Source organism: Dipteris shenzhenensis, chromosome 17 (assembly GCF_047967505.1).
Source record: "Dipteris shenzhenensis isolate YYH24624 ecotype China chromosome 17, Dip_SZ_1.0, whole genome shotgun sequence".
NCBI classification, from domain to species: domain Eukaryota; kingdom Viridiplantae; phylum Streptophyta; class Polypodiopsida; order Gleicheniales; family Dipteridaceae; genus Dipteris; species Dipteris shenzhenensis.
The window spans coordinates 9,908,673-9,931,949 of NC_141612.1; the positions used below are offsets into that span (position 1 = coordinate 9,908,673).

The 23,277-nt window shown below is 41.5% G+C and overlaps 1 protein-coding gene and 1 pseudogene across 1 annotated transcript; one reads left to right on the forward strand and one right to left on the reverse strand.

Moving 5' to 3' along the window:
- The first annotated feature begins 243 nt into the window (after window positions 1-243).
- Window positions 244-12,419, forward strand: EMB2656 (ARM repeat superfamily protein). Its single transcript, XM_087388116.1, has 14 exons — window positions 244-835; window positions 944-1,153; window positions 1,484-1,629; window positions 1,750-2,015; window positions 2,645-2,733; window positions 2,916-3,063; window positions 3,200-3,645; window positions 3,768-4,282; window positions 4,395-4,455; window positions 10,374-10,673; window positions 10,773-10,906; window positions 11,036-11,163; window positions 11,244-11,342; window positions 11,433-12,419. Exons 1-14 carry the CDS (start codon window positions 458-460, stop codon window positions 12,104-12,106), a joined length of 3,594 nt encoding a protein of 1,197 aa, XP_087244242.1. The 5' UTR covers window positions 244-457; the 3' UTR covers window positions 12,107-12,419.
- An 8,555-nt stretch (window positions 12,420-20,974) lies between these two features.
- LOC147891654 (uncharacterized) lies at window positions 20,975-22,779 on the reverse strand (annotated as a pseudogene).
- Window positions 22,780-23,277: the final 498 nt, after the last annotated feature.

Genomic DNA, 23,277 nt, shown 5'->3' on the forward strand with positions numbered 1-23,277 from the left:
TTCTACTGAAATCCCTTTACTAAGACTGGCACCTACTGCAGGCCTACTGTAAAGGGCAGAAAACCAAAAAGCATTAGTATAAGTTTTCCAAACTAAGCTAAAGAACCATGGCTAATTGCAAACCATTGGAGACAGGAGAAGCAAAGTTTTTGGGAATGTATACACGGTAGAGTATACGGTATATAGGTTCCCGCCTTTTCTTTGAAATTCAAATTCAAATGTGCTCTTCATTTTCAGCTTCCATCGGCTCGATTGCTGCTTCGCATCAACGGAGCGAATTCGAGGTTGAAATTCTCTGTCGATCATCACTCCAGCCTTCACAATCGTCGCAATTCAGATTGTAGACGGATCGAAATCTCTTAGAATGCGGAAACGAAGTCTCATGCGCCTCATCGACCGATCACAGGGCACATAATCTCTACATAGACAAGAACACGGGCGAAAACAGGAGTCGCAGATGGGGAGGATTGAGACCAAGAAGCCATCGGCCTCAGAATCTACCACTGCTGTCATTGCGCGCGTTCTCAACGAGTGTCAGCACTCACATGGGCTACATGCCAGGCGAGTCAAGGAGTTGGTAGCTTGGCGTTCAGATCATAGGGAGGGCTTCTTGACGGATTTCTGGAAGTGCATTCTGCCAATTTTCACCGTCTTTAAACGAGAACCCACCGTAGAACGCCTCGTCCGGTTTATTGTCGCGTTCTCTGCATATAGAGATGAAGAACACGGAGACCAGTGCGATGCTTTTCTCGAAGAATTCTTTGGCATTTTGCTGTTTTCTACTGATGCAACGAGCAAGGCTGTGCGGTTGAGAGCCTGCCAAATTTTATCCGAGGTAAGTAATCTCTATGTATGCCATTTTAGAGAGGGAACTGGTACAAGTAGGCAGCACGTGAGAAGATCTGTCTCTGCCCTCAATAACGATCGCTTGCGTCTTATGCAGGTTATATTGAGGCTTCAAGAAAATGCAGAAGTTAGTGATGAAGTCTGGGATGATGTTATAGAAAGCATGCAAAGGCGCATGCAGGACAAGATACCTGCCATTCGAGCCTATAGTGCTCGTGCCTTAGCTCGGTTTGCAACTGCTGATGGTCTTGAAGATGATGCTATCCTCTCAGCATACCGAAAAGCCTTACAATTTGACCAAAATGCAGTTAAGTTTGTCGCCAACCGTTCTTCCTTTAGAGTTAGCCCATTCTTGTGTCCCGTTTGAAATGTCGTCTTCCCTGCTACAAGCCTGGTTTTAAACTATGTAAGCAAAGCAGTCTATATGCTCGAAGGGCATGTAAACACAATTTCTCAAACATGACTGTGCAAAAACCCCTTTGTATCAGAGTTGCATAACATGATGGCCACATTAGGGGCTTCTAAAATATACACTTGCTATACTATGGGCTTCCAAAATATATACTTGCTATCATATATACCGGCTTCCACACTTTTCTATGGCTTTGAAAGTTGAGCATACTCATTTAATGTGCAGGAGGTTCGCAGAAATATTATCCTGTCAATGCCTCCTTCAAATGCTACAGTTCCAGACATAGTTAGTCATACAGCTGATGTGAGTGAGGCAGTCAGAAGATCTGCTTTCTTAGTCCTTGCCAACAAGTTTCCTATTCAGAGTTTAAGGTTTGTACATTTCTCCATGATATATATCTAACCTGGCAATCAGGCAATTTGTTTTTTTCATACAAAGGGTAGTCTGTGGACTCGCCTACATTTGCCAGCTAATGATTTTGTACTTGACAGTATCAAACAACGGACTACTATCCTTCAAAGAGGATTGCATGACAGAAAAGAAGCTGTTCAGACAGAGTGTTTGAAAATGTTGAAGGATTTGTGGCTTGCAAAATGTTGTCAAGGAGATCCCATTGCACTTTTGAAATATCTTGATGTGGAGACACACGAGTCTGTGAGTGAATCAGTGATGCTGGCACTTCTCAAAGCAGACCTGATTTCTCTTCAGGATGCACAGGGTATCAGGAAGTTCATCCCTAACAATGATGAGAAGGCTGGTATAGTGTCTTTTGCCATTTGGACATTTTACTTTTACTTTTTTGAAGATAAAACATTGAAATGATGCCGTTTTTAATCAAGTAGGCTGAATTTTTTCTATCTTAAGATGACATTTTGGTTGGCCTAATATCAACAAAATGATATTGGTATCACATGTCAAGGGGGGGACACTCTGCACTCATCATGGAGACAAGAAATCTTGTTGGCTTGGCAGCTGTGATTTGTGGAGGTAGGAATGCATGTTTGGTGATGAGAGCCTGGATATAGCATCTAAATTAGACACTATCTCTAGCAGTCTTTTTGAAGGCTTGTCATCCCCTTGTATCTTGCTGGTGCACATGGCTAGAGGCGATATGGCATCTAGGTTAGATACTATACGTTTGTTTGAAGGTTTACCAAACCCTTGTATCTTGGGTGTTGCTTTTGAATATGTGGTTTGTTGGTTTGACCGAGCAAAGCATGCCCCCTATTGTGCCACTGCAGATGTCTGTAATTCATAAGGCACTGTCCAAAAGGTCACTACAAAGGCAATTAACAATTGTCCTGCCCATGTGGCTTTGCTTGGACTTGATGTATGCATGAAAACGAGTCAGTCTGCTACCAAAAGATTGAATTCCATGGCATGCAGGAGATGATATTGAGAAGGTGCATCTAATGGAAGCAGAGGAGGCTCTGTATTGGAGAATGCTGATAAGTCACTTCCATTCAGAGGCACAGGTAAAGCTGTCTTATGTAATCTGATATTATGTAACCCAGGGCTCTGTGATAATGCTTGCCCCTGTAAGTATTACCTGTTCTTTGCATGGAATTTCATCCTTTGAAAGTCATCCCAAGAAAAATATTGATTCTAGCCTGATGCCCTTGAAAAAGTAAACTTCAAGACTGACTTAGTTCTGTAGGCAAAAGCGCATGATGCTGCCACAACTGGAGGAGCAGAGGCAGCTATGAATGCAGCAGCAGCAAGTGAAAAAAATGAACTTTTGGAGAGAGTGCTGCCATCAACCATGACTGATTATGTTGAACTGGTCAACCTACACTTGAAAGCAGGTGCACATAGGGAAGGAGACAGCTTTACTGATTTGAGAACTTTGATATGAAGCCACATGTATAAAAAACTGAAAAGGATTGAGTTGCTGTATGCTGGTGCCATGCTTATTCTGTTTGTTTCGGCTAATATTTCCAGGTCCACACCTTCGGTTTGTATCCCGCCAGCTGTTGTTATTGGGCAAGTTTCTGGATTTCTCAGATGCCACAAATCGGAAAGTCATGGGAGAATTTCTACAACATCTTCTGCGCATGCCAGCTGAGTTTGGTCATATGGAATCCGAGCAGGATAAAGACATGCTCATAGGAGATGGTTTAAGCCTTGGCGGTGATAAAGCTTGGGCCAAGGCAGTTGCTGAACTGGCCGGGAGAGTGTATGAAGCACCAGGGGAAATCGAGAAAGTTGTCTCTGAAGTTGTGGCTGATCTGGGTAGACCATGCAGAGAAGGTGGTGCAGAAACAATGCAGTGGGTCAACTGCCTTGCTGTAACTGGATTACTACTTGAAAACATTAAATCTCTTCATCAATTGCCAGGGCATGCTATAGAGGCTCAGGAGATCATAAATGGACTTCTCCTACCAGCTGTAAGGAATGTTCTTTTACATCTACATCAGCTCAGGGATTTTATTTCTGATATTGTCAGTAATGTATAGTTTTGATACTCGTGTTGGCCATCCTTGTTGTGATTGATTGTTGTACCTAGCAGGCTAAACATATCCATCCTGAAGTTCAGAGAGCTGCTGTCAGGTGTTTGGGCCTTTTTTGCATAGGAGACCAGAAACCAAGCCTGCAAGCAGTGAAGCAGCTGCGGGTTGCACTCACCAACAATATTGCGATCGTCCAGACAATGGCATGCAAGGCACTGTTTGATTTATGCATGTGGCATGGTGCTGCTATGGTAGATAGAGTCATTGGCATTGGAACAGGCTCAGGAATTCAGACTCAGGGAGGTTCAATCAGTGAGGAGACTGAGGAGGGAGATCACAGGGTGCCACTTTTGGAGTTCCTCGAACAAAAGTTGGATGTTGGTGGCACAGGGCAAGAGCTGGTAGAGGAGGGAGAAGCAGGAGATGCAGAAACTGTTCAAAGCATTATTGCTGAGGGCTTTGCAAAACTCTTGCTTCAAAGCAAAGTGTTCCTCGATATATTGCCTATGGAGCATTCTGTTCTGGCAAAGGTCGTGCGGTTGTATTTCAACGAGGAAACAAGGGTTTTGCCGAGGTAGGTTTTGTATTGAAGATGAAGGTTTTGAATGAGTATCTTCTGTGGCCACGTTAGACATAATTTCTTCAAATGGTTTTCCTTCATACATTTACGTTTTCTACCTTGGCAGGTTAAGGCAATGCTTATCTGTGTTTTTTGAGACGTACCCATCCATAGCTATGGAGCACAAGGTGAGGAGACATCCAATTGGATGTGAAGATAGCCGACGAGAAGGTTTTGGGGTGTGTGTGTACACAAGTTTGAGCTGAAGAAATGGTTACAGTATAATGAAGTATTAAGCTTTTGCCATCATGTTTGTCTCAACTCTGGGCAAAAGAGGGAGTAAGTCAGCAAATACATCATATGCTATGTGTGGGGAGACATGGTGCCACAGCTGTACAAAACATAGTATACCAAAAAGATGCATCTAGAGCCCCTCTCTATGGTCCATCTTGTTGTGCCAATCTTTTCACACCAATGGTTACTTGGGCAGCATAGAGCAAATCTCAAGACGGTCTTGCTGTTGTGTACAGATCTTGGAGACGATTCTGCTGTCGTATGAACAGCTTCTAGAGATGATTTTGCATGCAGAAGGCTTAGTCTTGGGGCTACACACAACAGGTCTTGCTATCTTATGTATAGCTCCTAGAGATTTTTCTGTGTGCTGTTGATCTCCCCTGCAATTCTGATCAAGTCCTTCAGTACTATTCAACCCATTGCTGAAAATGATTAGTGATGATGCCATTAATAACATGGCAATTTCTAGATGTCTAGTAACCATAAAGCATTAGCTCTCCAAAGAGTCTACTCCTTTTTAAACATTCCTTGTGAGTCACCAAGTAGGAATGCATCCCAAATGCATTGCACCCCAATAGAGCCTTAACCATTTTCCACATCTGCTGGGCAAGAGGCAGACCATGATGAGATGGTAGATATCCTCTCTCTTCCCTGGAACCTCTTGCAACCACCATCAGTTTTTGCCAATCCTAGCAGCTTTTGCATTGGTCTACACAGTTTCGTGAAACATGAGCCACATTAGCACACCATGTTTCTTTGGGATTCTTTTGTTCCATATGCATTCAAACCTATATCTCCAAACTAATAGGCCATTTCCTTTGTGCTAGCCTTCTCCTTTAGTGCTAGCCTTCGTCATGGCTGAGTTTGTCCTTCACCTCCGGAGTGCCGACATAAACTCAGTACGAAGACTTTGTATAAATGGATGCTCAATTATGTGTGGGTGTGTGGATTCGTATGTGTGAGAGCATATTTTTATATGATTGTCTAAATCCACTGTTGGGTGCTGATGACTTCAGTGGGGATGTCATAGTAGCAAGTCCTTGATGGAATTTATGGTTTTCAACCTTATGAGTGACTATCATGAGATTGAAACTGCACTATGCTGTGTTTTTAGAGGATGAGTTTGGGAATGTTCTTGGATTCATCTAGGCCATTTCTTTTGTCCCATTTCTTATTTAGGATATCGAGTGGATCATTGCCATAATTGGCAATCTTTGACAACACCAATTTCTTTTATTGAAATGTTTTCCTTTTGCTGAGCATGTTTGCTAGTCTCTACAATTAGAAAAGTTTTCTTTGGAATTAGTCTCCACGTTTGCGTAGCTTGAAGGGGGTCTGAATTATTAGAGTCGTGCTTATGCGAAAGCGTAATTTCCAATTGAATCACTTAATAAACTTAGAATTTTATAATTTCCATGATTTTCAAATAAAAATAATGTTCACAGACATATCCATATATCTCATATGATAGAGAGAAAAAATAAGAAAGAAAGAAGAGACAACGACACTTGAATGGGTGTGAATAGGATTCACCTCCCAACTGGGCAAACCCAATTGTATTTTATATTCGTGATGCTTAGTCCAATCAAAATTTGATACATATCTTTGGACAAAACCTTGAGGACTTTTGACTACCAGTCCTAGACCAAAATAATGATTCTTTTAGGAGACTAGACTCAATAAAAATATACTTTCTGAATTTCCAAGAAAGTAAGTGCAAGCAGCCCCTAGTTGAACCTAGGTGAAGAGGGCCAGGATTGTAGCTTCAATCTTTCTCTTGAATCTTGAAACAGAGGCACAACATAGTTTCTAACTGTTATGAAACGACGAAAATCCTAGAGATAGTGTTTAATCATTTGTAGATAAAACCCTAACTATCGAAAGATTGAAGGAGAGAACTTAGGATTGAAATTCGAAAGCTTTCTAGGCACTCTCAAAAGAAAAACGAAATCTGAAAATCAGGAAAGTAGTTTGGCGAGATAGTGTACCCAATTTGGTTGCACCCAAACGCAGCAAGGTAGGCAGAAATGTGGCAATTAGATTGCAGCAATATGAAGTCCTGCACATGGTGATTATGGCCTGATTCAAGGTTGATTTGATGGACAGAAGAATAGGTGATAGATTGCAGCAGTAGAGACGGAAAGTAGGCGATGAAATGCAGCAAGAGAGGCAGGCAGAGTAGGCGATGTGCAGCAACAGGAGTAGGGGAAATAGGCGATGGATGGGTAGCAGTAGCACATTGAGAGATAGGCGATAGATAGCAGGAAGGAACCAGGAGATGTAGGTGATGGATGGGCAGCAAGAGCAGGCTGAGAGATAGGCGATGGAAAGTAGGAGAGGCTGATGTGCAAGGTTAGGGAGGAGTAGGGAGCTCAAACTCTAAATGAATCCTAGAAGAAGGTTGGCCCTTAATTTATAGGAGAGCAAGTGGAAAAAGCAAGGCTAAGAACCTGGGGAGAAGCAGGATAAATTAGGTGCCCAGTTAGCTTGATGAATAAGCTAGGCACCTAGGTGGCTTGAGGGAGAAGCATAGTACTTTTAATAATCTAATAAATTTAATTTTATCCTACAACTCTACCCATGCACAACATTAATTAGTCTACGGCCTAGGACCCTAACTACTTCTAGAACTTGATTGCCTCATAACTAGCCATAGACAACTCTGAATTCCCTCAAATTGGAACCATTCTTTAAATTTCGGAGAGCTCTAGGATCTAGCACTGAAGACTTTGGTTTTGAAGATCACTTTCACCTCACAAAAGCTATGTGATCTTGATCTGTCCCTATAAAACTAAGCATCACAACCTAACACACCAAGGCTCACTCCCAAGGCCATTGAAGGTGTTAGGAGAAGAGCTGTCGCTTATGGAAAACCCTTGTGGATGTGCGAAGCATCATTAGTCTCGTATGGCATGTTGATAAATTAATATTAGGTAGCGTTATAGTCATTCCACTCACAACTTCACGTAGGTGAAGTCCACCCCATGCATTAGCTTTCAACATGATAAAGCCACGTTGAAGGTGACAAGAGCTTTGATATTTGATGGAGTCACACTGAAAATGACACGAGCTCTATTGAAGATAGCATGCATGATGATCAGTCATGAAAGAGTCCTCTGAACTGCAAATGAGTATGTGCACATGATAGCAGAAGATGGCCGGTCAAAATGTAGTCTTGTAGCCAAAACTCACATACAGTGATACACACATGTGATTAGTACAAATGAGATTCAAAGAAAATAAATGGAGAATAATAATAATGTTCTAAATATGTGGCAGTAGAAAAAGAGCCATGGTTACATGAATTGTAAGGCTGCTATAGCAGTCTTTTAAAACAAATTTCTCCTAATTTGTAGACAACCTCCACAAGGAACAAGAATTGGATAAATTCTTATTGGACTTGTGGCACATCACTAGATTTTGAGGGGACCAACAGAGTATCTAGAAGATCCTCAGCCAAGTCCATTAAAACATGAACTTTTGGACGGCCTTGAGATTGATAAATTGTTCCATTTAAATACCAAGGATTCATCCTAAACATGAACACATGTTGTTAGCTTGACATCAAAAGGCTTAAGGTAAATCCGGCAATTGCACGCATATAGAAATTTTGCCTACTTGGGTCAAAAGTGGATCCTTTCTGGATAAAGAGGTTGATTTTGAATGGACCATAGACCTAGGCTTTTTGATGACAGCAATTGCCATTTCCGGTCTTTCAAACATAAAAAATAAGTATCAAACCGTAGTGACAGCCCACCCTTTTTATTATCGACAACATCTTGATCCAAATTTCGAGGTATATAGTAGGAGGGCAAGGACTGAGGAGGGAACAAATGATTGCATGCGTTCAAGCCAATCCCCTAAGTCACACAAGAGATCTTCATCAACAAAGGTGGAGATGCACTTACCTTGGAGATTTTGGTCATTAGATCCACCCACTCTAAAGACAAATGTTCTTCTTGTTTCTTTGACTGCATTTTTTGGAGGGGGACTGCATGAACTACGTCACAGTATGTGGGTGACGTTTGTTCCACGCAAAGGAAGCACAATATTTGTCTCGTATCTCACAATGCCTTTCTTCAAATTTTGGGGTCTTGGTAGGACATCGATCACTATATCCTTCAAGCAATTGTAAAATCTTCCCTACTTTGACAGAAATTCCATTGTAGGTTTGTTGCCCTTTTGTTGATAGTGGCTTCCCACACCTGAACAATAACTTGCTTGCCTTGATGAGAACTTTTGAAAGAGTTGTCTGTTTTGTATGGTAGATTCTTTGAGAATCTAGAAGATACTTTTAGTCATCTTGAAAAGGCAAATAAAAGTGATCACCCTTGCAAATTTTGCTACGTATTCTTTGGATGGCAAGTTAGCTCAGTTGCATTTCTGCATGCTTCACAGAATTTTGTCCATCAATGGACTCAAACCTGCATCTTTCTAGGAGCCCATTTTAAGAGCATGTATTTCTTTGCCTGATCATATCTATATCTTCTCTCATACATCTTTGACCGAGATCTCTTTGCCATTGTCGCACAAGAATAGTGCCTGAGCCAACAGCTTCCAGCTTACTATTGTTACCCAAAAAAATTGGAATCAGTTTGGGGAACAGTTTGAAGCTCATAAACCATGCCTTCTAAGATGTAATGGGTTATTCTCCAAATATCCAGGTCACAAGTGGTGGGAAGAAGTACCAAGTGTGGTGTTGGTGCAAGGTAACTCTAGTGGCTAGAAGTGGCACAGTTGGCTTGAGGGAAGTGTATTTTGGGTGACCATTGTGCATCATTTTGATGCTTTTGTTTTCAATGAGAATTTCCTTGTTTAGCAGTGGTGAATAGTGTCGAGGGAAAAGGTTGATCGTGCCTGCCTGAATGATCTTGCCAATAAGTGTGGCTAAGTTTTCCTCCCAATATGGGAGGAATATACTTCTTCACTACGCCAAGCCGATCTGGGATACATTGAAATCAGCCTATGATCATGTTAACATATCTACTCAGGTGGCTGTTCATCGTCAAATTCTGAACCTTCAACTTTGTGAGAATGAATCTGTCCCAGATTTCGTGGACAAAATGGCAAGCCACTCTCGATCTCACTGTCAGTGCAGGCCTTTGCATCCCTTTATTCAACAAGTGACGATATTGCTATCAGCATTACCTCCCTCATGGTGTGATTACTTGACTCCAAGCAGTTTGGCCCAAAAAATCAATCCGACTGTTCACAACATACGGTCTACCGGTCGAAAACTGCAGAGGAGGGGAGGCCTTCAGGGGCCGAAGCAGTTTTCAAACAAGACGAGATGAGAGGGAGGCGACAGTTTTGATCCCATGTGAAAGAAGAGACAAGAATTGCGCATGTGAACAAAGAGAAGAAACAACACACCTTATAAGATCTACCATTAAGACATACTGCTGTAAATGAACGTCATGTTAAGGAGTCAACTTATTTCTACCAGTTGCAGCTTTTCATCTCTCCTTCGATCGTTATCTGCTATAGGAGCTCAAGAATCTTTTGAGCTTGCATTGGTATGATCAAAAGCAAGGACAGCTTGTTTGCATATGCAGAGTCTCTTTCACTTGCTGTCCACTTAGTTTAACATATCTTTAAGTGCTTCAAAAAGAGGGTTGAGGATCCTTATCCTCTGGAGTGCCATCATCCACGGATTACCATCCATATGTTTGCTTGAAGCAATCCCCATCACAACAATGCAGATTGTATTGCTAACTAGCAGTTTTTGGTTTTGGTATATTAGAATCTCGTAGTATTTCTAATAGTATTTGACATCTTGTATTAAGCGTTTCTGGTAACATAATTTCTACAGAAGTGCATTTCCAAAACGTTCATTCCTGTGATGCGATCGGAATGGCCTGGAGTATATGGAAACGAAACTGGCTCCACCGCTACGGTTGCGGCAAAGAAGAAACATGCCACTAAGGTATCGAAATTCTTGCTTCAATTGCTGCATCAACCATTGTTTAAAGGTGAAGACCAATCGGTGGATACCCCTGAAGTCCGGCTCGATGACGAGGGTGAATCAGTCGAGCAAGAACCTCGCCCAACCGAAGAGTCAAAGGCAACTATTGTGTGTGATGAGGAGCTGGCAATTCGGATCGCCTCTGAGGTAACGCCCAGCTTGAAGCCACTTGAAGGAACTGAAGGAACCGATATCCTGGACCTGTTTCATAAACAGTAGTCTGACTCTTCTAATTTTGTAAATCAGGTTTTGGGATTTCCATCCCAAAGATCTGCTGCTGCCAAATCATACTTGGTGATGCTATCAAAAACTGTATGTTCACTTGAATTCCGACAATCCGAGCAAGAGGCAATCAAGTGCATGCGAAGGCTGCTTGACCTGTAGGCTTGCTTTTTTTTTTTTCCCTGTTAGGAATTAGAGACTGATTAAAGCATTTTCATTTTTGGATGCACATGTTCACTCGCCTACACACCAACATATCCTTAGCTAACCCATTTTGGTGCTAGCAGCATGAAGGATTCTGTAACGGGAGACAAACAGGCTCTCAAAGAGATCGAGAGTATGGCCTTGCGGCTCAAAGCACTTGATAATACTCCAGAAGAGGTCCTTTCAGATGAGCATCTCCAGATGATCCTAAGTGAGACGTTTGAATCTTGACGCTGCCTAGCAAATAGTTGCAGCTGAGATAGTCTTCTCAACCTTTATCGATTTCTGTAGGTAACATGGAGCTGGAAGATCTGAGGCTTGGTCAGCCGAATCAACAGGAAACCGAGGCTATTACACCAGCCCCATCAACAAGAAAGGGTCGGGGAAGAAGTATGCAATCTTTTCTCACATTTTGTCAAATAGTCTGCAACCATTAACCGTCACTCAAAGTTGTAGTACTCACTTGGTTTCGATTGGCAGGACGTGTGAAAAAGGTAACTACTCCAGAAAGCAGTTCCCCACCGGTTCTCACTACTCCTATGCCTGCCAGCTCTGTCCGTGCTCATCGTGCGAGCAAGGCAACAGCTATGGTGAAGCTGCGGTCTGAATTAGCACCCAGCAAAAGGGCAATATATGCCAGTTCAGATGAAGATCTGATGTCGAGCTCCTCTACCTCAGAGGATGAAGCCCACGAGACAGACAGTGAATTTGAAGTTGAATTGCAAGCAGAAGGGGAGGGGACTGAGTGTGCTGTGCTAGGGGATAGTACTAATTGCTGCAATTTGACGGCCACGGAGGACCAGACGAAGGCTAATTCTGGAATAATTGATTCGTGTTCTTTCGTGACTAGCAACAATGAGGGTGAAGAGAACATGGGCGTGGAAGTGACCTCCCCAGTGCACTCTAATAAGTCTACACTCGTCAAGAGGAGGGCAAAAGGGCAAGTATCTGCAGCAACCCACGATAAGAATGGCACCGAGCTGTCTGTGGTGAAGGTCGATGATCAAAATAATGATACAGTGTCTGCTGCTATATCTGAAGAAAGTACGTCACCTCTCAAGAGTGTTGCAAAAGTTGGACCCCGCAGACGCAATTTGAAGCTCAACAGGGATGCTCCTCAGATGCATTTGGCCGAAGGGAATACAGAACCATAAGCACAGCTGATATAACAGACTTCTTATCCATTGCATGACACAGTACAAGTTGATTTGTACTAGGTCATTGGTACATCTTTGAATTTGATGTTGATCTTTTAGTGGATAATGTATTTCAAACCTTGGTGGGAGCGTATGAAGGAAGATGGATCTTTGCTTTGTTGTCCGGCTTTCTATTATGAGCTTCCTATTATGAGCTTCTTAGAAAAGAGCTTTTATGGAATGTAGGAGTCTCTCGTATGCATAACGCATCCACCTAATGGTTTCATGCCACATGGCAAGCTACTGGCTCAGCTTTGGTCTGTAATGCAGGTTTCTTTTGTGCTTCTTTATTGAGAAACAAGTTATATTAATCGCTTCCTTGGAAGACGAAGTTGGGCATAATAGTATGTTCTCATAGTTATGTGCAATTAATTGTTAGATGTATGTGTTGTAGGCACAAAGAAGTTAAATGTGACCTCTTTTTGGCTTGCCTTGTGAGGGTAGGGTATAGTGATGGTTGAGAGTTTTTTTTGTTAATTTCTTTTTGTCATAGCATGTAAAATGGTGATTGGTCCAATTGTAGTGGTTTCTATTGATGTTAGTTGAGGACTTTTGTGCATGTGTTAGATTTTGGGCCGTTTTTCTCCTTGTTTTGATTGTGTTACACAACCCTTTCCCCCCTTTTGTTTAAACCCTTGCTTTCCCACTTTTTCCTAACCCCCTCTGTGATTTCCTTTTTTTCTAAGTTTTCCAATTTATTTCTAATATTTCTTTTTTAAATAAAAAGTTTCCTATTATTTTTCATAATTATCTCCCCATCTTGTCCCTTTTTCTCCCCCCCCCCCCCCCTCTTTTTCTCCCTTACTTCTCTTATATTTCTCCTCTTTTCTCTTATTTTTAAATTACTCTCTTAGTTGTTTCTAAAAACTTCCCCTATTTTCCTTAATTTCTTCTTAATTTTCTTAAATCTTTATTATTTTTTAATTTCTCCTAACATTTTTTCTCTTAATTTCTCCTTGTTTTTAATTTATTTTTTGTATTAATTTTTTCCATTTTTCCTTAAAGCTCTCTTATTTTCTCTTTAACAAAATTTTTTCTTTTTTTGGGGTTTTTTAAAAATAACTTTTTCCTTTTTGTCGATTTTATTCACTTTTTAAAGTTACTCTCCTTACAAATTCTACCAAACCCATCAACCCTCGCCCCCCCCCCCCACACACACCCCTCTCTTTTACTTTTTCTTTTATTTCGTCCCCCCATTCTTTCTAATTTTCTCCCTACCTTTTTTCCTATTTGCCTTAATCCATTGTTAATTTTTCTTTTTGCTTCATTACATCTTAATTATACAAACACCAACTCTTGCACCATGTGGTTTGTGGCCTCGCCCTTTCGCTCTCGAAAGTTTTGCATTGTGTGACACTTTGGATCTTGTACGATTCGCATTGCAAGACACTGTGTCACTGTGGCTCCCCTGGCCCTCAATCTCTACACCCTTTAATCATGACCATTGCTCTACTTTGATTGTTAGTACTTAGAATGACTTGCCTTCCCACCTCCTTGATTATCAAACGTTTCAAAATCCTTGCCAATCGCTTGACCTTCTTGACGGCTCTCACTAGTCACTACCTATCTATTTAAACCCTCCTCTACTAAACGTACTCACTCACACACTTCTAAAGCCTCCACTGCCTACTCTCTATCCCTCTACCCTCGTGCTCCGGTGTTCCCTTTCTCTACTGTAGTGGACTACGGCCATCAATGCCAACTTTAGTACCCAGATTATGATTTCACAATGGCTGTCTGGCTCGGCCATCGCCATCACCATCACACTGTACCTTCGACTAACACAACCTCCTTGTTTGTGCCTCCTGCCATTGGTGACTCTCCTACGATCATGGACTTTCAGGTCCTTTACTATGTCATCCTCCCCACTTATTTCATTTCTTGTAAAACACAACCCCCCCCTCCCTTGTTTTACTTCGTTAAATTTTTCCTTGTTTTTTTCTCACTTCATTAAACTAAACCCACCCAAAACCCCTTCCTTCCCCTCGCCCCCCCCCCCCCCCCCCCCCCTTAAGCTTTCTTTGTTGATTTTTTTCATCCCTTTTCCCACCGTCTTTTTACCTTTTTTTCCCCTTTCACTTCTCCATATTCATTACCTATCAACCTACCCCTTTGCTCTTGCAAAGAACACTCCTTTGCTCATTAGAATGCTTTCCCTTAATGATTGGATTAAGCTTCTCAAATTCTCACAAAGTGAAAGTGATGGCGCCCTCGCCAGACTTGAAAAAGTTGCTTCAAACTTAGCCGCTATCAATCTCAACGACACAAAAGCTTTAAATGATTACCATACAATCCTCCTTGGCCTTGCCAATGACATCCTCGTCCTTAATGGTGCCTTTTTGCTCCCCATCCCTATGCTGGATCAACTCTTGCTAATTTTAGTTTTCACAGCTTCATTAATCTTGACCTTCTTTCCCTTGAAGACAAAGCCTCCTTCGAAACACTCTCTCAGTCCCTCTCTCAACCACCAAAACCCCTAGACAGTAGTGAGCTTAAACATTTTGCTTCTTATGTTCCCCTTCTTCCTCTTAGACAAATAGAAATGAAGGTTCCTGCGATGGATCACAAAATATGGTTCTTGGATAACCTTAGTTCTCTCGTACCCTTTTCCATACCCTCACTTGCCTTCATTTGTAACCTCTCTTCTAAAGAGGTGGATCAATGCAAACAAGATGCCTAATAGGAATGTCAACATCTAAACTCAAATTACTTTTTTAATTCCCTTTTCTTCCTAAATGCTATCAAACATTCTAAATGTGGTTCCACCAAGGAAGTCTTCTTTCGTTCAAAAGGTGCCATTCAAAGTGATGGTGGCTCTTCTATCAAAGACGACAACTATTATGTCAAAAACTATTGAAACGTCTTCAAACCCTACATAAAGTACACTTGTCTCATAAAGAAAACAAACCTTTCTTGCAAATCTTCTATCCTATCGTTCGACCATGTGGTATGGCATATTCTCAACCATTTGGATCTCTTTTTTCCTATTGGTTCCCTACAAGCAAAATTCGTTGCTTTCTTAAACTGGATGATGCAACTACCCAAAGAAGTAATTTTCTCTCTTGTCATGTTTTACCACTTTAGGATTTTACTCCTTGAAATGGCAAAATCCCTTTCTCCCTCCGTGTTCTTCTCCTTCCCCTCTTCCTCTCTCAACCTCCTGGGCCCCTCCCTCACCCTCAACATTCTTTCCCTTTCCTCTTAGCAACCCCTCTTTCGCCTTGCATGTCAAAGATTCCCAATTGGAGTCTTCTGCAACTTCTGCTCCCAAAAGAAAAGCACTGGATGATGATAATACATCACACTACTCGATTGACTGGGATAGATCATTTCCCACGTGTTTTCTTTTATAGAGCGCTCCTTCTGAGGAATTCGAGGTACAATCCTTAATACTACTTAATAATGGTTTATTTCGTTTCCAATCTATTCCAAAGAAGAAAAGTTCTATTTACTTTCATGTTCTTTATGCTAACAAAATTTTAACTAAAATCCCCCCCAAGTCTCTTTTTAGAGATCTTTAACACTGATTCCGACACTCTCCACACTTTTGACTCCTTTGCTTTTAGCTGGAGATATACTCCACCCCTAAGATCTCTACTTTACAAACCAAAGCTCATCTTCCTAGCAAAATCCTTTAGCTCCATCAGTCAATGAATTTCACTTAAGAGGTTTAAACCCTTTCTTAACGCTTTTGATGAGCAATTGCATGTTTGCACTTCTGACCCCAACTTCTTTCATCATCCCTTTCTTAAATCTCACATCCTTTTTGGCCTTAATCACATTCCCATTACCCCCTTAGATCCTCAGGCAACACTTCAAGCACTTACAATTGTATTTCAAGAAATTTTCCTCTATCTCAACTTAGACCCTCCCACCTTTTTTGGGAAAAATTCCTCATTCTCTTTCCCAACCTAAAAACCCAACAATCCATTTTGGAAAACAAAAATCTTCTTGATGAAGTAAATTGGCTTTCTAACCATGTGTTTATCACTGGCTTGGACAAAGATTCCCAAACTCCCATTGTCCTTTGCAAAGATTTATTTCAAAAACTCACCCTTGATAGAATAAACTCACTTGAATTTGTACCCCAAACTGCTTCACCTTCTGGTACACTAGTATCCATTACAAACATGCTTGACACCCTTAGAATTCCCTACATCTCCAACAACCTTCCTTATATCATGTGTAGTTATAAGGCACACAAACACAACTTCCATTGGCTAACTAATGCTCGTGACTGCATTTTCTCTCCTCTCACTAACCTTATTTCTTCAAGACTACAGGAACTTAAAAATGTCATATCCACCCATGGAGATGAACTCCAGCTACCTACAAAACCTTCCTCAATGTAAACACCAATTTACTTTGGGGTATAGACTCAAACTTAGAATTCCTTATTAGCCTACCCCATGAAATCCATTCTCTCTACTCTGCTGACATTGCAAACTGTTATGAAGCCATTCCTTACCATGGCACCTCTAGTCTTATGGAATCCCTATCTTAATTCTGTAATCTTGCTACCAAACTAGGTTTTAAAGGATTCTTCCAAAAAAACGATTGTTTCTTTCTCACAAAATCAACCAAAGTCCAAACCCTTGACTCCTTTAGTACATTTCTAAGTTATTACAACACTTCTTACTCGATTTTTGTGTCATTCAGGTTGGCCCATGTTAAAGGCATCTCCATGGGTTTCTCTTGTTCCCCGCTTTGGTGCCACCTATATCTTACTTCTTTCGAATTCAAATTCATCAAGAAACTTGCACGCCTTGGTCAAACCCTTTTTCTATCTCACTTTCTCTATACCTTTAGATATGTCGATGACATCCTCTTCATAAATAATCCCTACCTCACCAAGTTTCTTGACCCTTCCAGACCACTCCATGACAACGACCCCTTTACCATCTATCCACTACACATTGTCTCTCTGAAATGTAGTCTTTCTTCCTCTTTTGTTGACTATAATCAAAACGTCATCAGCCTTGTCACCACCTTTCTAAATACACATGTTACCCTTTCATCTCCTTTTTTAGGTGAGTACTTTACCACTTTTGTTTGGAAGAAAAAACTTCTCAATTTCCCTACCATCTCCCTCATAAGTTGTCATAGTAACTGACCTTTTTCCCTCCTTATATAAAGTCTGCTTAATCTTCATCCTTCCCATTCTCTACTCTTGCTCTGACAGTTTCGAGGCTTTCCTCCACTTATCCACTCTCTTAGACATTTGCAAGGACAATGGCTTCCAACCAATAGAATAAAAAATATTATCCTTGATTACATCTCTTCAAATACCTTCCCTCAACTCAAACTTAATCTATTTACACTTCTATTTCTCTTGGGTAGAAAGTAGGTCATCACACTAGGTGATGACCTACTGTCTCACCTAGTGTGATGTACCCTACTGGGGCAAAGGCGGGTACACACACACACACACACGACACACACACACACACACACGCATGCGCGCATGCACGCGCACGCACACACACACACACACACACACACACACACACACTTACTATCCCTTCCTCCATTGGTTTGGCCACTTGCTCTTTAGTTCTCCCCCCGACAACCCCCCTTCGAAACCCCTCTTTCAATTTCTCTCCTTGTTTGGTAATCTCTCTTAAATTCCATTATTTTCCCCGCTATATTTTCCCTTGAATGCCCCTAATTTCTTTTCCCTCAATTTCCATTATTTCTCCCTTTATTGGTCTCTTACCTTCTTCGTATTTTTCCCTCAATCTCCCTTACTTCCCCCAGTTTCTCCCTATGCTCTCTCTCTCTCTCTCTCTCTCTCTCTCTCTCTCTCTCTCCCTCTCTTCTTCAGTCCCCCTTTTATCTCTCTTTTTCCCATTTTAAACCTTTTTAAAAAAATTTCCTTTTTTTCTAATTTTCTTAATACTTTTTCCTCTCCCTAACCTAACTCTACCAAACCTACCTAACCTAACATCCCTTAATGTCCTCTCAAAGTCCTCCTGTTTTATCCTTCTCTTGTTTCCCGATTTTCCCCTTATTTTCCTTTTTCAAAAAAGTTTTTTTCCTTAATTATTTTTCTTTTTTGTAATTTTAATTTTCCTTAACTTTTTCTAAAATTTCCTTAATTTATTCTAGCTTGCTTATCTTTTCTTCATTTATGTAATTTCTCCTCTTTTTTCTTAATTACTCCAATTCTTTCTTTATTTCTCTTAATTTTTGCCGCTTTTCTTTTCTTTCCTAAAATTTTAAAGTTTCTTCTTCTCCCGCTATTTTATCTCCCTCCTGCACCCCCAATTATTTTCCTATTTATTCTTCCTTTTATGCACTCAACCCCCCCTGCCCCCAACCCCCCCTCGAAATCTCAACTCCATGGCCCTTCGACTGCTTTGTTCCCTCGACCCTCTATCTTCATGCATTACGTTGAACTATTCCCTTCCCTTGCTTAAATAACCGACTAAACACCAACGGACTTTAAATACCACCCCCTCCCCATCTCTTTCCTACCTGCCTCCTCCCTCGACCCCGCCATCTGGGCTTGCTTGCTGACCTCCATCAAACTCCAAACTCCCCTCAGTTTTTTCCTAATCCTATTGTACTGCTTATTAGTACCCCCGCTTCAACCTCTTTGGCTCTGTGATCTCTCACTGTTTGTGCCCTTGTCTGCACCCTCCTCTACTGTGCGTCCGCATGGTCTACGACTATGCCCCCACTCTTATCTTCACTACGCCTCTGCAATGACTATGCCCCTATGCCTTCGAACAGTCTGTGATGATGATAGCTTCCCTCAAAACTTGCCCTTCAACTCGCCTCTCTCTCCATGCAAATGGTTTTGCACTTCGTTATGGTCCTTTTCCCCCCCTTTCCTTCATTTATTTGCCTTGATTGTATCACTTATTGGGCTTGTATTTCTACGTTTTTATGCTTGGTATGAGGATTCGCATGCTCTGAATGGATCGCGGCAATCATAACTCATTGACCCAAGTGCAGTTGACTTCGATTGTGAATGTAATCGGGGGATTCAATGAATCACCGATGGTTGTCCTGGGATGATTCACGGCAATAATTTTAACGTTCTTCACTTTTTACGTCATTCCTTTGGTTTATTGCGTCTTGGACTCACTGTCTTTTCATTCTCTTAGTTCATTTAACCTCCCCCCCAGCCCCCCCCTTCTCTCTCCCCGCTCTCTCACTTTTCTTTACCAAAATTCTACCTATTAGTCTAGTACTGACTCTCACTATTGTTAAACCCATCCATGACTCTCACTTTTTTAAACCCACCCATTGCTCTAAAAATCTACTAACCCATGACTCCTTTACACCACTTTACACACTATTATTACCCTTTACTAACTTTTTCCTTTTAAAACACTCCTAACCTCCCTAACCCTTTATTTAGAAACTCTAATTTAATCCTTCTTATTTGTCTATTTATTAACCCCCTTCTTTTAACTTTCTTCCCTCCCCTCACATGCCTTTTTGTTCTTGCCCTTTTCTACCCCATCCTTCTCCTAAATTCCATTCTCATAATGCCAACTCAGTGAATTCATTAACCCCCTTGTTTTTCCTGCCTACCTCTTCTCCTCTTTTTTCTCTCCGTAAATTTTCCAAATTCATTACTGTCGTCATACTCTCTCCCCCTAAAACTCAATGTTACCCCAAGCAATCTCTCAAAAACTACATCAAGCCTGTTAAGTCTAGGTTTAAGTCCTCATTTTTATTGTGACACCGATAACAAGGGAGGGGTGTTTATGACACCTGTCTTCCCAACTAAGGTTTAAGCAGGTTCTCACCACATTTTTCTTGTTGGATGGTGGCAGGTAGGCAGACTCCCCTCTTCAGTAAAAGTGATGCTTTCCAGGACTTATCCAAGCTCAACTTCCATATTCCACAAAGTCATTTCTACAAAAGTGCCCATTGCTAATCTCCTTTATAAACATGGTTCCACCGACTTGTACAAACTTTTTCATTAATACAATTAGTCCTGTTTCATTGTCTAGCTTCACTCTTTTGTCTTTTCACTATGCAAAGGGGTGTTGTAAAGTCTTCCCCCCCCCCCCACACACACTTCGGGCACACTTCCTACCCTTTCCCCCTTAGTACTTAAACCCTTGCTTTCCCACTTTTTCCTATCCCCCTCCGTAATTTCCTTTTTTTCTAAGTTTTCCAATTTATTTCTAAAATTTCTTATATTTTTCTTGAAATTTTCCTAATGTTTTTCCTAATTATCTCCCCATCTTGTCCCCTTTTCTCCCCCCCCCCCCCCCCCCCGTCTTTTTCTCCCTTACTTCTCTTATATTTCTCCTCTTTTTGCTTATTTTTTAATTATTCTCTTAGTTGTTCCTAAAAACTTCCCCTATTTTCCTTGATTTCTTCTTAATTTTCTTAAATCTTTATTATTTTCTTATTTCTCCTAATAATTTTTCTCTTAATTTCTCCTTGTTTTTTAATCTCTGTTTTGTATTAATTTTTTCATTTTTCCTTAAAGTTCTCTTATTTCCTCTTTAACTAAACTTTTCCTTTTTTTGGGGTCAAAGACTACTCTACTCCGATTGTTAGTACTTAGAACAACCCGCCTTCCCACCTCCCTAACAATCAAACGTCTCAGAATCCTCGCCAATCGCTTGACCTTCCTAATGGCTCTCACTAGTCACTACCTATCTATTTAAACCCCCCTCTACTAATCGTACTCCCTCACATACTTCTATAGCCTCCATTGACAACTCTCTGTCCCTCTACCCCCATGCTCTAGTGCTCCCTTTCTCTCCTGTAGTCGAATATGACCATCGGTGCCAGTTTTAGTACATAAAATGTGGAGTCCAACTTCATGCATTTTGGACCATAGTGTCTCTAGTCTTAGCCACGTCCTAAAAACCACACTTCCATCTGCAGAAAAGCGCCCAAAACAAGTGTTCATCAATTGAGCAATGGCAACACGAGTCAAAAGCAAAGTAGCCTATTTATCGTGGGTTTAGGGTGTGCTGAAGCATATGATCAGGAATGCCCATCATGAGACGCATCCCCTTGTCATCGCTTGCCAGAACTTCCATAGACCTTACTTTATCGTCCTTGATCAACCCCGATGTTGCGAGGCTATACAGCCTCTCCTTGTTGATCACCCTTGGGGGCTTCATCCCCCAATCTAGAGTGGTGACAGTCTTGCAAACTGAAAGTGGTTTTAATAAACAATCACTTCGCACACAAGCTTGTCATCTAATCATTGTCATTCCACATGTAATCCCCACATATCACTTACTTGTACCATCTTGCCCCTAGTGCAAGGTCAGCCAACTTTAGGAGTCAACGCATACGCTTCAAGAGCTTGTCGTCCACACTGTAGTACGCTTCTCTCCATTTCTTTCGAAAGTCAGCATCTGACAATTCACTGTGCAGCTATGGATGACTGGATGCAAGTGTTTGTCATATGTGTCCTGCACTTGCATTCGTTGCCTTGTCATCAAACATATTACAAAAAATAGAGAAGGAAAGGGAAAAGTGGCCCATTATTGATCCTTACCTTCCACATCATTTAATGGAAGAGGGTTTTTGTACCAATGCACTTTCGTAGTAGCTGCCTTCTTTTTGTGGGCGTCCAGCTGCTGTTTCTGCTCAGTTGACAATCTTCGGTGGATTGCCACATCTGATACAGCACCCAACACTCTGGCCTCGCAAATGAGGTCCAAAAAAGTGGTGGTGACAACCCCCTTCTTTGCTAGCCTGGAGTCGAAAGCAACATATTAAACAATCCTTCAGCAAGGGTGAGGCACCTAAAGACATAGTGCGTTCATCAGGAATCATCGAACTCATCTATTCATCCTTGATAATGCAGACAACAACTCTCCTTCATCTTCTAAGGGTACCTCCACTAAACAGCATTGGACGCGTATATGCCGGCGCTCGTCATTAGGAAAGGCTGGCACTCAAAAGGAAAAAAAGAATTCATGAGTTGAAAACAAATGAAATGTGGGTACTAATGTTGAATCACCCAAATAAATGGAGTACAACACTTACATGTCCTTATCTCGGTCATCCACCCTGTGTGGCGATGATTCCCATCCCAAATGTAAAAGAAGGAATTCGACAAGAATGCCCACTATGTGTTCCTAATTTCTTCCTCAAATTCTTCATGCTTCAGAGTGAGTGCGCATTCCACTCCCTTTTCACATCCTCGTCCACGTCTCTTTTTTTCATCTTTGGTGTGGTGGCAGTGGCCACGATGAAGACAGCCAAACCCAGCAAGTACCCACTCGAGAAAAATGTTTCTTGCATCTCTTGGGTGTCAGATGTGATTTGGCGGATAGTGGGCATTGGGAGCAATTGAGACAAGGGGATCGGGGGCAGAGGGATATATTTTTCCACCTACAAAGGAATTTTTTAAATTTAGCCCAAACATTCGTTCTCACTCCGTGCCTTGAGATTATAGACCTTCAAAAGATCCAACTACTCACAGTCAATGATTGTTGCTAGTCCTCAATGCACTCTCACATCATGATTGTCTTGTCACAGGAGGCACTCAGTGCCGTCTCTCCAAGGACACCCTCCTCGTCATTGTCAACGTCCTCGTCCAAGGAGAAGCTGATTGAAGTTTTGACAATGTACAACGGGAATGTTGCATGCAAACTGCCACCCATGCCACATGGAGTGAGTGCAATGGATCGCATGGAGAAAAATTATGACAGCCATTGTTGGACGAAACCAATGTTGACAACAATGACATTTCCTCGCAAAGTTCGTCACGCGCAGTAGGTGTGTGGGGGAACTAGAGTGTACAAACCCCCTTTGCTCCGATTAGTTGATTAACAGATTGTCGAACCGCACTGCATGGATAGGTCAGTCCATAGCACACCCATTGCCGAGAAATTGAGTTAGAGGATGTTGACTATGTCTCTTTGATTGCATGTTATAATCTTCTCTCGTCTGGTGTAGGGAAAATGAACAACAACATTCCAGCTGTTGGAATGTCTGCTACTACTAGCTTGGGAACCTTGGCATGTTTCTTTTGCAAAAGGTCCTCCATTCTTTTGAAGCAATGCAAATGTGTGGTGTACTATGTGATGGCGGGGCCCAAAATGATGAGACTCATTTTTCACGTGGGCACACATAATCACGAGGTGCAAAGAGGTACCTGTAGAGCCCACGTAAAAGACCTTAGGTGCACG

Excerpts from the sequence above, each read along its gene's own strand:
- EMB2656 (XM_087388116.1), top strand. The coding sequence starts at position 458 with ATGGGGAGGATTGAGACCAAGAAGCCATCGGCCTCAGAATCTACCACT. Across the intron at positions 836-943 it reads CCTGCCAAATTTTATCCGAG|GTTATATTGAGGCTTCAAGA; the intron begins GTAAGTAATCTC and ends CGTCTTATGCAG. Across the intron at positions 1,154-1,483 it reads TACAATTTGACCAAAATGCA|GAGGTTCGCAGAAATATTAT; the intron begins GTTAAGTTTGTC and ends TTTAATGTGCAG.